This window comes from Ranitomeya imitator, chromosome 4 (genome assembly GCF_032444005.1).
Source record: "Ranitomeya imitator isolate aRanImi1 chromosome 4, aRanImi1.pri, whole genome shotgun sequence".
NCBI lineage: Eukaryota > Metazoa > Chordata > Amphibia > Anura > Dendrobatidae > Ranitomeya > Ranitomeya imitator.
The window spans coordinates 138036009-138049467 of NC_091285.1; the positions used below are offsets into that span (position 1 = coordinate 138036009).

Genomic DNA, 13459 nt, shown 5'->3' on the forward strand with positions numbered 1-13459 from the left:
GTGGGAAATGTTACTTATTAAGTATTTTGTGTGACATCTCTCTGATTTAATTGCATAAAAATTCAAAGTTGGAAAATTGCTAAATTTTCACCAAATTTCCGTTTTTTTTCCACAAATTAAAGCAGGTAATATCAAAGAAATTTTACCACTATCATGAAGTACAATATGTCACGAGAAAACAATGTCAGAATCACTGGGATCCGTTGAAGCGTTCCAGAGTTATAACCTCATAAAGGGACAGTGGTCAGAATTGTAAAAATTGGCCCGGTCATTAACGTGCAAACCACCCTCAGGGGTTAAGGACAAAATTGGCTGTCACTAAAGGGTTAACCAGGAGCATAAAGGCTGACACGTGCCCACCCATGGATGCTATAGCGCCTGAGTTTCTCTATTGACGCCATGATAAGTGGCATGTGCACGTGCCTGGCACTGGGGCGCGCCATTATCTAGGGGATGCTGGGACTCCCCCTACAGAGCCGGCGGCAATGCCGACATCGGACGCTCCTCTCACCGCCGGCACCTCCGCCTCTCACTCTGACACTGGGCCGTCACGTGCTCCTCCCGGCGTGACGTCATCAGACAGCGCGGCCCGCACTGAAACCGTGGTGATGCGGTCTCTGAGCTACGTGCAGCGCGCGGTGCTGGAGTTCAGCGGGTCGCTCTTCCCGCACGCCTTGTGCCTCGGGGATGCGGATAACGACTCGGTAATTCGGGCGCTGGACGGAAGACTGCGGGGTGACGGATGCGAGCGCTTGTCACTGTCTGCTTTTCTCTCTGCAGCTGAATGAGCTGGTCCTGGGAGACACCGGCGGGAGGCTGCACGTGTACAAGAATGAGCAGAGCAAGCCCTGGCTGAGCCGCCAATGCACCGGCATGGTGAGCCGCTGTCTGCCCGGGAGGGCACTGTGCGCTGAGCAGCCCCGGAAAGCGTTGTCTTGAGGTTGTGGCTGGACTGCATTATCAGCATCTGTCTGCACTGTGCATAGGCAGAAAGATGTCAAGCCATATTACTCGGGTGATCATCGCATCCCGTCCCTCTGACTGGCCGTATTACTCGGGTGATCATCGCATCCTGTCCCTCTGACTAGCCGTATTACTCGGGTGATCATCGCATCCTGTCCCTCTGACTAGCCGTATTACTCAGGTGATCATCGCATCCCGTCCCTCTGACTGGCCGTATTACTCAGGTGATCGCATCCCGTCCCTCTGACTAGCCGTATTATTCAGGTGATCATTGCATCCTGTCCCTCTGACTGGCCGTATTACTTAGGTGATCATCGCATCCCGTCCCTCTGACTGGCCGTATTACTCAGGTGATCGCATCCCGTCCCTCTGACTAGCCGTATTATTCAGGTGACCATCGCATCCTGTCCCTCTGACTGGCCGTATTACTCAGGTGATCATCGCATCCCGTCCCTCTGACTGGCCGTATTACTCAGGTGATCGCATCCTGTCCCTCTGACTGGCCGTATTATTCAGGTGATCATCGCATCCTGTCCCTCTGACTGGCCGTATTACTCAGGTGATCGCATCCCGTCCCTCTGACTAGCCGTATTATTCAGGTGACCATCGCATCCTGTCCCTCTGACTGGCCGTATTACTTAGGTGATCATCGCATCCCGTCCCTCTGACTGGCCGTATTACTCAGGTGATCGCATCCCGTCCCTCTGACTAGCCGTATTATTCAGGTGATCATTGCATCCTGTCCCTCTGACTGGCCGTATTACTTAGGTGATCATCGCATCCCGTCCCTCTGACTGGCCGTATTACTCAGGTGATCGCATCCCGTCCCTCTGACTAGCCGTATTATTCAGGTGACCATCGCATCCTGTCCCTCTGACTGGCCGTATTACTCAGGTGATCATCGCATCCCGTCCCTCTGACTGGCCGTATTACTCAGGTGATCGCATCCCGTCCCTCTGACTAGCCGTATTATTCAGGTGATCATTGCATCCTGTCCCTCTGACTGGCCGTATTACTTAGGTGATCATCGCATCCCGTCCCTCTGACTGGCCGTATTACTCAGGTGATCGCATCCCGTCCCTCTGACTAGCCGTATTATTCAGGTGATCATCGCATCCTGTCCCTCTGACTGGCCGTATTACTCAGGTGATCATCGCATCCCGTCCCTCTGACTGGCCGTATTACTCAGGTGATCATTGCATCCCGTCCCTCTGACTGGCCGTATTACTCAGGTGATCATCTCGTCCCTCTGACTGGCCGTATTACTCAGGTGATCATTGCATCCCGTCCCACTGACTGGCCGTATTACTGAGGTGATCATCTCGTCCCTCTGACTGGCCGTATTACTCAGGTGATCATTGCATCCCGTCCCTCTGACTGGCCGTATTACTCAGGTGATCATCGCATCTCGTCCCTCTGACTGGCTGTATTACTCAGGTGATCATCGCATCTTGTCCCTCTGACTGGCCGTATTACTCAGGTGATCGCATCCCGTCCCTCTGACTGGCCGTATTACTCAGGTGATCATCGCATCCCGACTTATGACTAGCCGTATTATTCAGGTGATCATCGCATCCCGTCCCTCTGACTGGCCGTATTACTCAGGTGATCATCGCATCCTGTCCCTCTGACTGGCCGTATTACTCAGGTGATCATCGCATCCCGTCCCTCTGACTGGCCGTATTACTCAGGTGATCATTGCATCCCGTCCCTCTGACTGGCCGTATTACTCAGGTGATCATCTCGTCCCTCTGACTGGCCGTATTACTCAGGTGATCATCGCATCCCGTCCCTCTGACTGGCCGTATTACTCAGGTGATCATTGCATCCCGTCCCTCTGACTGGCCGTATTACTCAGGTGATCATCTCGTCCCTCTGACTGGCCGTATTACTCAGGTGATCATTGCATCCCGTCCCACTGACTGGCCGTATTACTCAGGTGATCATCGCATCCCGTCCCTCTGACTGGCTGTATTACTCAGGTGATCATCGCATCCCGTCCCTCTGACTGGCTGTATTACTCAGGTGATCATTGCATCCCGTCCCACTGACTGGCCGTATTACTCAGGTGATCATCGCATCCCGTCCCTCTGACTGGCCGTATTACTCAGGTGATCATTGCATCCCGTCCCTCTGACTGGCCGTATTACTCAGGTGATCATCTCGTCCCTCTGACTAGCCGTATTACTCAGGTGATCATCGCATCCCGTCCCACTGACTGGCCGTATTACTCAGGTGATCATCGCATCCTGTCCCTCTGACTGGCCGTATTACTCAGGTGATCATTGCATCCCGTCCCTCTGACTGGCCGTATTACTCAGGTGATCATCGCATCCCGTCCCACTGACTGGCCGTATTACTCAGGTGATCATCGCATCCTGTCCCTCTGACTGGCTGTATTACTCAGGTGATCATCGCATCCCGTCCCTCTGACTGGCCGTATTACTCAGGTGATCGCATCCCGTCCCTCTGACTAGCCGTATTATTCAGGTGATCATCGCATCCTGTCCCTCTGACTGGCCGTATTACTCAGGTGATCATCGCATCCCGTCCCTCTGACTGGCCGTATTACTCAGGTGATCGCATCCTGTCCCTCTGACTGGCCGTATTATTCAGGTGATCATCGCATCCTGTCCCTCTGACTGGCCGTATTACTCAGGTGATCGCATCCCGTCCCTCTGACTAGCCGTATTACTCAGGTGATCATCGCATCCCGTCCCTCTGACTGGCCGTATTACTCAGGTGATCGCATCCCGTCCCTCTGACTAGCCGTATTATTCAGGTGATCATTGCATCCTGTCCCTCTGACTGGCCGTATTACTTAGGTGATCATCGCATCCCGTCCCTCTGACTGGCCGTATTACTCAGGTGATCGCATCCCGTCCCTCTGACTAGCCGTATTATTCAGGTGATCATCGCATCCTGTCCCTCTGACTGGCCGTATTACTCAGGTGATCATCGCATCCCGTCCCTCTGACTGGCCGTATTACTCAGGTGATCATTGCATCCCGTCCCTCTGACTGGCCGTATTACTCAGGTGATCATCTCGTCCCTCTGACTGGCCGTATTACTCAGGTGATCATTGCATCCCGTCCCACTGACTGGCCGTATTACTGAGGTGATCATCTCGTCCCTCTGACTGGCCGTATTACTCAGGTGATCATTGCATCCCGTCCCTCTGACTGGCCGTATTACTCAGGTGATCATCGCATCTCGTCCCTCTGACTGGCTGTATTACTCAGGTGATCATCGCATCTTGTCCCTCTGACTGGCCGTATTACTCAGGTGATCGCATCCCGTCCCTCTGACTGGCCGTATTACTCAGGTGATCATTGCATCCCGACTTATGACTAGCCGTATTATTCAGGTGATCATCGCATCCCGTCCCTCTGACTGGCCGTATTACTCAGGTGATCATCGCATCCTGTCCCTCTGACTGGCCGTATTACTCAGGTGATCATCGCATCCCGTCCCTCTGACTGGCCGTATTACTCAGGTGATCATTGCATCCCGTCCCTCTGACTGGCCGTATTACTCAGGTGATCATCTCGTCCCTCTGACTGGCCGTATTACTCAGGTGATCATCGCATCCCGTCCCTCTGACTGGCCGTATTACTCAGGTGATCATTGCATCCCGTCCCTCTGACTGGCCGTATTACTCAGGTGATCATCTCGTCCCTCTGACTGGCCGTATTACTCAGGTGATCATTGCATCCCGTCCCACTGACTGGCCGTATTACTCAGGTGATCATCGCATCCCGTCCCTCTGACTGGCTGTATTACTCAGGTGATCATCGCATCCCGTCCCTCTGACTGGCTGTATTACTCAGGTGATCATTGCATCCCGTCCCACTGACTGGCCGTATTACTCAGGTGATCATCGCATCCCGTCCCTCTGACTGGCCGTATTACTCAGGTGATCATTGCATCCCGTCCCTCTGACTGGCCGTATTACTCAGGTGATCATCTCGTCCCTCTGACTAGCCGTATTACTCAGGTGATCATCGCATCCCGTCCCACTGACTGGCCGTATTACTCAGGTGATCATCGCATCCTGTCCCTCTGACTGGCTGTATTACTCAGGTGATCGCATCCCGTCCCTCTGACTGGCCGTATTACTCAGGTGATCATCGCATCCCGTCCCACTGACTGGCCGTATTACTCAGGTGATCATCGCATCCTGTCCCTCTGACTGGCTGTATTACTCAGGTGATCATCGCATCCCGTCCCTCTGACTGGCCGTATTACTCAGGTGATCGCATCCCGTCCCACTGACTGGCCGTATTACTCAGGTGATCGCATCCCGTCCCTCTGACTGGCCGTATTACTCAGGTGATCATCTCGTCCCTCTGACTGGCCGTATTACTCAGGTGATCATTGCATCCCGTCCCACTGACTGGCCGTATTACTCAGGTGATCATCTCGTCCCTCTGACTGGCTGTATTACTCAGGAGATCATTGCATCTCGTCCCTCTGACTGGCCGTATTACTCAGGTGATCGCATCCCGTCCCTCTGACTGGCCGTATTACTCAGGTGATCATCGCATCCCGTCCCACTGACTAGCCGTATTACTCAGGTGATCGCATCCCGTCCCTCTGACTGGCCGTATTACTCAGGTGATCGCATCCCGTCCCTCTGACTGGCTGTATTACTCAGGTGATCATCTCGTCCCTCTGACTGGCCGTATTACTCAGGTGATCATTGCATCCCGTCCCACTGACTGGCCGTATTACTCAGGTGATCATCTCGTCCCTCTGACTGGCTGTATTACTCAGGAGATCATTGCATCTCGTCCCTCTGACTGGCTGTATTACTCAGGTGATCATCGCATCTTGTCCCTCTGACTGGCCGTATTACTCAGGTGATCGCATCCCGTCCCTCTGACTGGCCGTATTACTCAGGTGATCGCATCCCGTCCCTCTGACTGGCCGTATTACTCAGGTGATCATTGCATCCCGTCCCACTGACTGGCCGTATTACTCAGGTGATCATCGCATCCCGACTTATGACTAGCCGTATTATTCAGGTGATCATCACATCCCGTCCCTCTGACTGGCCGTATTACTCAGGTGATCATCGCATCCTGTCCCTCTGACTGGCCGTATTACTCAGGTGATCATTGCATCCCGTCCCTCTGACTGGCTGTATTGCTCAGGTGATCATTGCATCCCGTCCCTCTGACTGGCCGTATTACTCAGGTGATCATTGCATCCCGTCCCTCTGACTGGCTGTATTACTCAGGTGATCATTGCATCCCGTCCCTCTGACTGGCCGTATTACTCAGGTGATCGCATGCCGTCCCTCTGACTGGCCGTATTACTCAGGTGATCGCATCCCGTCCCTCTGACTGGCCGTATTACTCAGGTGATCATCGCATCCTGTCCCTCTGACTGGCCGTATTACTCAGGTGATCATCGCATCCCGTCCCTCTGACTGGCCGTATTACTCAGGTGATCATCGTATCCTGTCCCTCTGACTGGCCGTATTACTCAGGTGATCATTGCATCCCGTCCCTCTGACTGGCTGTATTACTCAGGTGATCATTGCATCCCATCCCTCTGACTGGCCGTATTACTGAGGTGATCATCCTGTCCCTCTGACTGGCTGTATTACTCAGGTGATCATTGCATCCCGTCCCTCTGACTGGCCGTATTACTGAGGTGATCATCCCGTCCCTCTGACTGGCCGTATTACTCAGGTGATCATCGCATCCCGTCCATCTGACTGGCTGTATTACTCAGGTGATCATTGCATCCCGTCCCTCTGACTGGCCGTATTACTGAGGTGATCATCCCGTCCCTCTGACTGGCCGTATTACTCAGGTGATCATCGCATCCCGTCCATCTGACTGGCTGTATTACTCAGGTGATCATTGCATCCCGTCCCTCTGACTGGCCGTATTACTGAGGTGATCATCCCGTCCCTCTGACTGGCTGTATTACTCAGGTGATCATTGCATCCCGTCCCTCTGACTGGCTGTATTACTCAGGTGATCATTGCATCCCGTCCCTCTGACTGGCCGTATTACTCAGGTGATCATTGCATCCCGTCCCTCTGATTGGCCGTATTACTGAGGTGATCATCCTGTCCCTCTGACTGGCCGTATTACTGAGGTGATCATCCCGTCCCTCTGACTGGCTTTATTACTCAGGTGATCATCCCGTCCGTCTGACTGATCGTATTACTCGCGTGATCTTCGCATCTCTCTGACTGGCCAGTGGCTCTCCTAACCTGAGTGTGACATATATTTTATTTGTATGCAGCCGACATGTTATCTGACCCTCTGGTTGTTCCCTATGGATGGATATCGTCTGATAAAGCTTTTCAAGTTTACTGTTATGAAAATTCACACTTGTTCCTGACAGTTACCTGTTTACAGCTTGTTGCCTAGGAGACCATCCACCGCTGCTGACTAGCTTGTAAGCACTCTGCTGAAGCTATCTGGGAACAGTGTCGCCAGTGAACCTGGCCAGCTTCAAAGCGGCGTTTATAGGATTAATAGAAAAAAGTCTTGTAAGCATTGCATATTTCCACTGTCTCGCAGCAGTGGTCGGTCTCCAAGGCAATGAGCTGTCAACAAAAGAACAGTGTTAATGGCTCAAGAACAGCTGAGAAATGAGTTGAGCAGTAAATTTCCAAATTGCTTACGGTATATCTCGAAAAACTTTCTGACAATTGCCATTCCTGAAGATGGGAATAAGCTTTTAAGCGCTGTATTGTGCCCACACTGTTTTCCAAAAGTCACAGTAACTTGTTTCATATGCTTTAAGACTATTTATAGAAAATGTTTTAACACTGTTTAAACTTTACGTCAATGATTTTTGCGTTTTGTTTGCTTAATTAGAAAACCTTATCATAAAGAAATAAATTAAATTTTCACCTTTCTGACCAGTGTCATTATATGGTAATAACTGGAACGCTTCAATGGATCCCACCGATTGAGATTTGCCTTCTCGTTACACATTGTACTTCATGATAGTGGTAACATTTGTTTGATATAACTTGGTGTATGAGGGCTTGTTTTATTTTTTATTTTTTCAGAACCAAGGTGTAGTATTGAATGACACTTTATTCTATTAAATAGGAAAACATTCCAAGTGCAGTGAAGAAGAGAAAAAAAAATATATATACACGCACACGCACACGTACACGTACACATTTTTTGGGGGATTTGATTTTATGGTGTTTACGACCAGACATTATGAATCTTCTGATCAGTTTGATTACTAAAATGGAACAAACCCACATGGTAGCATACCATACCAAAAGTCCTGCTTTTTTATAAGCAGAGTGACTGTGGATATTGCCCTCTAGTGGGGGAAGATGGAATTGTAAGTAACTGGCAGAATCTCTGATCTGTATTGCGGAAACTGAGAAAGAGAACAAAAAAGACCGAACTCATGCCCAAATATATTAATTAATATTCATTAAGGAATAGGATACACCATGTGGTAGGGGGAAAAAGAAACCAAAAGAAGGGCACTACACCAGGAGACGGAGGAATATTTAAACAGAATATTAGAGTGGCTACATGATAAGAACATAAACCGCCGATGTTGGTAAATAAATAAATAAATACACATATGACACCAACAATAGGATACAAAAATATATATAAATAAATAAAGTATACACAAGGATAAAGAAAAGATATATACAAGGAAACGACCTTGTGAGTTAAGGTGCGTGTGCAACAACACTATACATTGAGATCGTGCCGCCTAAAGTGTACTCTAGGGATAAAGTGCATATTGGTGATTGCACTATCTTGCCACAGGCGTGTGTATATGAATATGCCAAAGGAAGTGCAAATGCACAGCCACTGTGAATTGGGGGGAATGATAGATACAGTTAATTGCTCAGAGGTACTGATGGATATATTAATTAATACTAAGGATAATCCTGAGATATAATAATAGTGGTGACCAGAGCCAAAATTACCTGTAAAGAGACCGTCTCCTGGATGTGCCTGTCCCCGACGCGCGTTTCGGCGTCGGCCTTCGTCAGGGGGAAACTGAGTATATCTGCCTAATGTAACATATGACATGTTTACATAGATCCAGAAACGAGCATACATTAATTTTTCTATCTAAAATTGGAGCTACAGTTTAGCTAGTAAACTGTACACATATTAAAACTGTACCATTTTGTTATTTTTTTTCCAGTTGACCTGTGTAAGTATTGGCGATGTTTGCAATAAAGGAAAGGTAGGTGGCAATATTTATAAGTTGTGGTAAGGGTTTTGGAATATTGTTTGTCTTTTTCATTTTCTGCTGATTATTTCATTATGTCAAACATAATTCATGATAAGTATTTGATATAACGATATAGTGTTCAAAGCAGTATTTTTTTCCATAACATTAGAAACAAGACTACATTGGCAGGTTAATCAGCTAATAAAAATATATCCAAAAAATGAAGGCAGCACTCCAATAGAAAAAAAGAAATGCGACGTTTCAGTCCAGGATGTGGACCTTTCTCAAGCCAACATCCTGGACTGAAATGTCGCACATGGGCCAATAAATCACTTTCTTTTTTTTCTATTGGAGTGCTGCCTTCATTTTTTGGACTATAGTATGAGGTTTGGTATATACCCCGAAAGATTTTTTGCACCCTTTGTTTTCCTTTGGTGCTGCTTTTTCGAGTATAAGCCGAACCCCCTAATTTTGCCACAAAAAAACTGGAAAAACTTAATGACTCAAGTATAAGACTAGGGTGGAAAATGCAGCAGCTACCGGTAAGTGTCAAAAATAAAAATAGATACCAATAAAAGTATAATTGAGTCATCAGTAGGTTGTGTTTTTAAATATCCATATTGAATCAGGAGCCTCATATAATGCTCCATACAGTTTGATGGCCCCATAAGATGCTCCATACAGACATTTGCCCCATATAATGCTGCACAAATGTTGATTATGGCCCCATAAGATGCTCCGTAGACTATGATGCCCCATATGCTGTTGCTGCGATTAAAAAAAAAATCACATACTCGCCTCTCGTCGCTCAGGCCCCCGACACTTGCTATAGTCACGTTTCCTCGTTCCACCGTCGTCGGTGCCGCTGTGTCTTCCGCGTCCTCTGCACTGACTGTTCAGTCAGAGGGTGGCGTGCACTAATCACGTCATCGTCCCCTCTGACCTGAGCGTCACTGCAGAGGACGCAGAAGACACAGCTGCGCCGACGGTGGACCGGGAGACAGGTGAATATTGCGCACCGCCCCGTCATACTCACCTGCTCCCGGCACGGTCCCTGCACGTCCCTGGTTCTCCTGGCGCCAGCAGCTTCTTCCTGTACTGAGCGGTCACATGGTACCGCTCATTACAGTAATGAATATGCGGCTCCACCCCTGTTATTAGATAGCTGCCGCTCCCCCTCCCCTGCCAACCCCTGGGAATGACTCAAGTACTGGTGATTTCCAGAGAAGAAGGGGAAGGAGCACTCCAGTATTATTTTTAATTTCATGTACACTTTAAGTGTCCAGAAGTGTCCGAAATTGTCTCTTTGAGAATGGGTGTTTCAGGCTTAAACTCCAGAAATAAAATGCATAAGATCAAGCACATAGCCACAGGTGCTTCTCACAAAATTAGAATATCATCAAAAAGTTAATTTGAGTTCTTCAATACAAAAAGTGAAACTCCTATAATATATAGAGTCATTACAAACAGAGTGATTTATTTCAAGTGTTTATTTCTCTTAATGTTGATGATTATGGCTTACAGCCAATGAAATTCCAGAAGTCGTTATCTCAGTAAATTAGAATAATTAACAGAAAACATCTGCAAAGACTTCCTAAGCGTTTAAAAAGGTCCCTTAGATTGTTTCAGTAGGCTCCACAATCATGGGGAAGACTGCTGACTTCACAGATGCCCAGAAGGCAGTCATTGACACACTCCACAAAGAGGGTACGCCACAAAAGGTCATTGCTAAAGAAGATGGCTGTTCACACACTGCTGTATCCAAGCATATTAATGGAAAGTTGAGCGGAAGGATTAAGTGTGGTAGAGAAAGGTGCACAAGCAATCGGGATAACCGCAGCCTTGAAAGGATTGTTAAGAAAAGGCCACTCACAAATTTGGGGGAGATTCACAAGGAGTGGACTGCTTGATGATATTCTGTTTTTGTTAGAAGCACCTGTATGTCATCTTAATGAAAAAACAGAGGTTGACAAATGGATTTTTTACTGGAAAACTCAGAGAGGCCCTGTTGTAGGATATAATTTTTCCCAGAAATCTGTGTTTGAAGTTTCTGATCTGCCCTGGCCATCATTAAAGGGCCACTGTCACCCCCCTCCAGCCGTTATAAACTAAAAGAGCCAACTTGTGCAGCATTAATGCTGCATTCTAACAAGGTGGCTCTTTTAGTTTTTGGTTCATGTATTCCGAAAATAAAGCGTTTTGAAACTTATCCAAAATACCTGTCTTTGTCCATGGAGGCTGGTCCTCACTCCCCAGCTTGAACCGCTACTCTGCCGTCACTCAAATCTTCAGGGGCTTTCGGCGCCGCCCCCTCCGTGCTGTTTTTGCTTCAAAACCGGCGCCTGCGCTGTCTACTACTGTGTTTGCAGGCGCAGTAAGCTCTGCCCGTCTGACGTCCCAGCCAGGCTTACAGACTGCGCCTGTGCTGGCATTGCGGCCACCCACCTTGGGAATCCCAGCCCTGCACTGTGTTATGCATTATGCACAGTGCAGGGCTAGGATTCCTGGGCATGCGCACTGCGTGTGTCAGCCTGTCACCCAGGTCCCCCGCCTTACAGCGTCTGTCTATTCAGCTGATCGTGCCTCCTCCTCCTAGCAATCGCCGGGAAAGAACCAACCTTGCAAAATTCCTGCACGATCAGCAGAATATACAGACGCTGTAAAGCGGGGGACCTGGGTGACAGGCTGACATGCAGTGCGCATGCCCAGGAATCCCAGCCCTGCACTGTGCATAATGCATAACACACTGCGGGGCTGGGATTACCAAGTGGGTGGCCGCAGTGCCCGCACAGGCGCAGTCTGCAAGCCTGGCTGGGACATCAGACGGCCAGAGCTTACTGCGCCTGCACAACACAGAAGTAGACAGCACAGGTGCCGGTTTTGAAGCAAAAACAGCGCGGAGGGGGCGCCACCAAAAGCCCCTGAAGATTTGGATGACGGCAGAGTAGCGGTTCAAGCTGGGGAGTGAGGACCCGCCTCCATGGACAAAGACCGATATTTTGGATAAGTTTCAAAACACTTTATTTTCGGAATACATGAACCAAAAACTAAAAGAGCCACCTTGTTAGAATGCAGCATTACTGCTGCACAAGGTGGTTCTTTTAGTTTATAATGGCTGGAGGGGGTGACAGTGGCCCTTTAAGTGCGATCAGTGTAAAGTGGAGTCTGGTGGTAAAAACTGCGCAGCCAGATTGCGCTACGTCACATAACATGACGGCCAAGTGGAGCAAACATGTAATCTATTGAATCTCCCTATAATTGCCTCTGAATGCGACCACAGCACAGGAAGTGTGCACCAGCAGTAGGATTGTCCCGCAGCTGCACAGAAGGCTTAAATCCCTTGTAATACAAAGTGTTGGCTAAATCGCTGTATGGCATGCTGCAGTGGACACGTTTTATGGAGTGATAATTTATGTTGCACTTTCTGGATAAGGCCATGTTCACACTATACGTATTAATAAGCCAAAACCAGGAGTGGGTGATAAATACAGAAGTGGTGACGTGTTTCTGTTCTTTCTAAATCAGATCATTTTTATTGATTACTAGATGGTGGCTCGATTTTAACGCATCGGGTATTCTAGAAAATGCATGTCCACGTAGTATATTGCCCAGCCATGTAGTATATTGCCCAGCCACGAAGTATACAGCAGAGAGCCACATAGTAGATTGCCCAGCCACGTATGTCACAGGTTAAAAAATAAACATACTCACCTTCTGATCCGAGGGCCCCTTGTAGTTGTGTCGCCTGTTCGCCAGCTTCCGGTCCCAAGGTGTGATGATGACGTTGCAGTCACATGACCGTGACGTTATGGCAGGTCCTTCTCGCGCAGGACCTGTGATGACGTCGCGATCACATGACGGTGACATCATGGAAGGTCCTTCTCGCGCAGGCGTCCAGGACCTGTGATGACGTCGCGGTCACATGACGGTGACGTCATGGAAGGTGCTTGTCGCACACCATCTTTAGCACCGGAGCGTCGCGAGGAGCGGGAAGGGCGCCGGAGGGTGAGTATATGATGATTTTTTTATTTTTTTAAATTATTTTTAACATTAGATCTTTTTACTATTGACGCTGCATAGGCAGCATCAATAGTAAAAACTTGGTCACACAGGGTTAATAGCGGTGGTAACGGAGTGAGTTACCCACGGCATAACGCGGTCCGGTACTGCTGGCATTAACCCTGTGTGAGCGGTGACTGCGGGGAGTATGGAGCGGGCACTGACGGCAGGGGAGTAGGGAGGGACTAATTGGACTGTGGCCGTCGCTGATTGGTCGCGGTAGCCATGACAGGCAGCTGGC

At 48.9% G+C, this 13459-nt stretch overlaps 1 protein-coding gene across 1 annotated transcript in view; it reads left to right on the forward strand.

The window, feature by feature from the left end:
* The first annotated feature begins 572 nt into the window (after window positions 1-572).
* ITFG2 (integrin alpha FG-GAP repeat containing 2) overlaps window positions 573-13459 on the forward strand; it is a 63278-nt gene continuing 50391 nt past the window's right edge. Inside the window, exons 1-3 of the mRNA XM_069763957.1 lie at window positions 573-704; window positions 781-876; window positions 9130-9171. Of these exons, the coding sequence (XP_069620058.1) occupies window positions 609-704; window positions 781-876; window positions 9130-9171 (234 nt within the window). The 5' untranslated portion in view covers window positions 573-608. The remainder of the gene's footprint in view (window positions 705-780; window positions 877-9129; window positions 9172-13459) is intronic.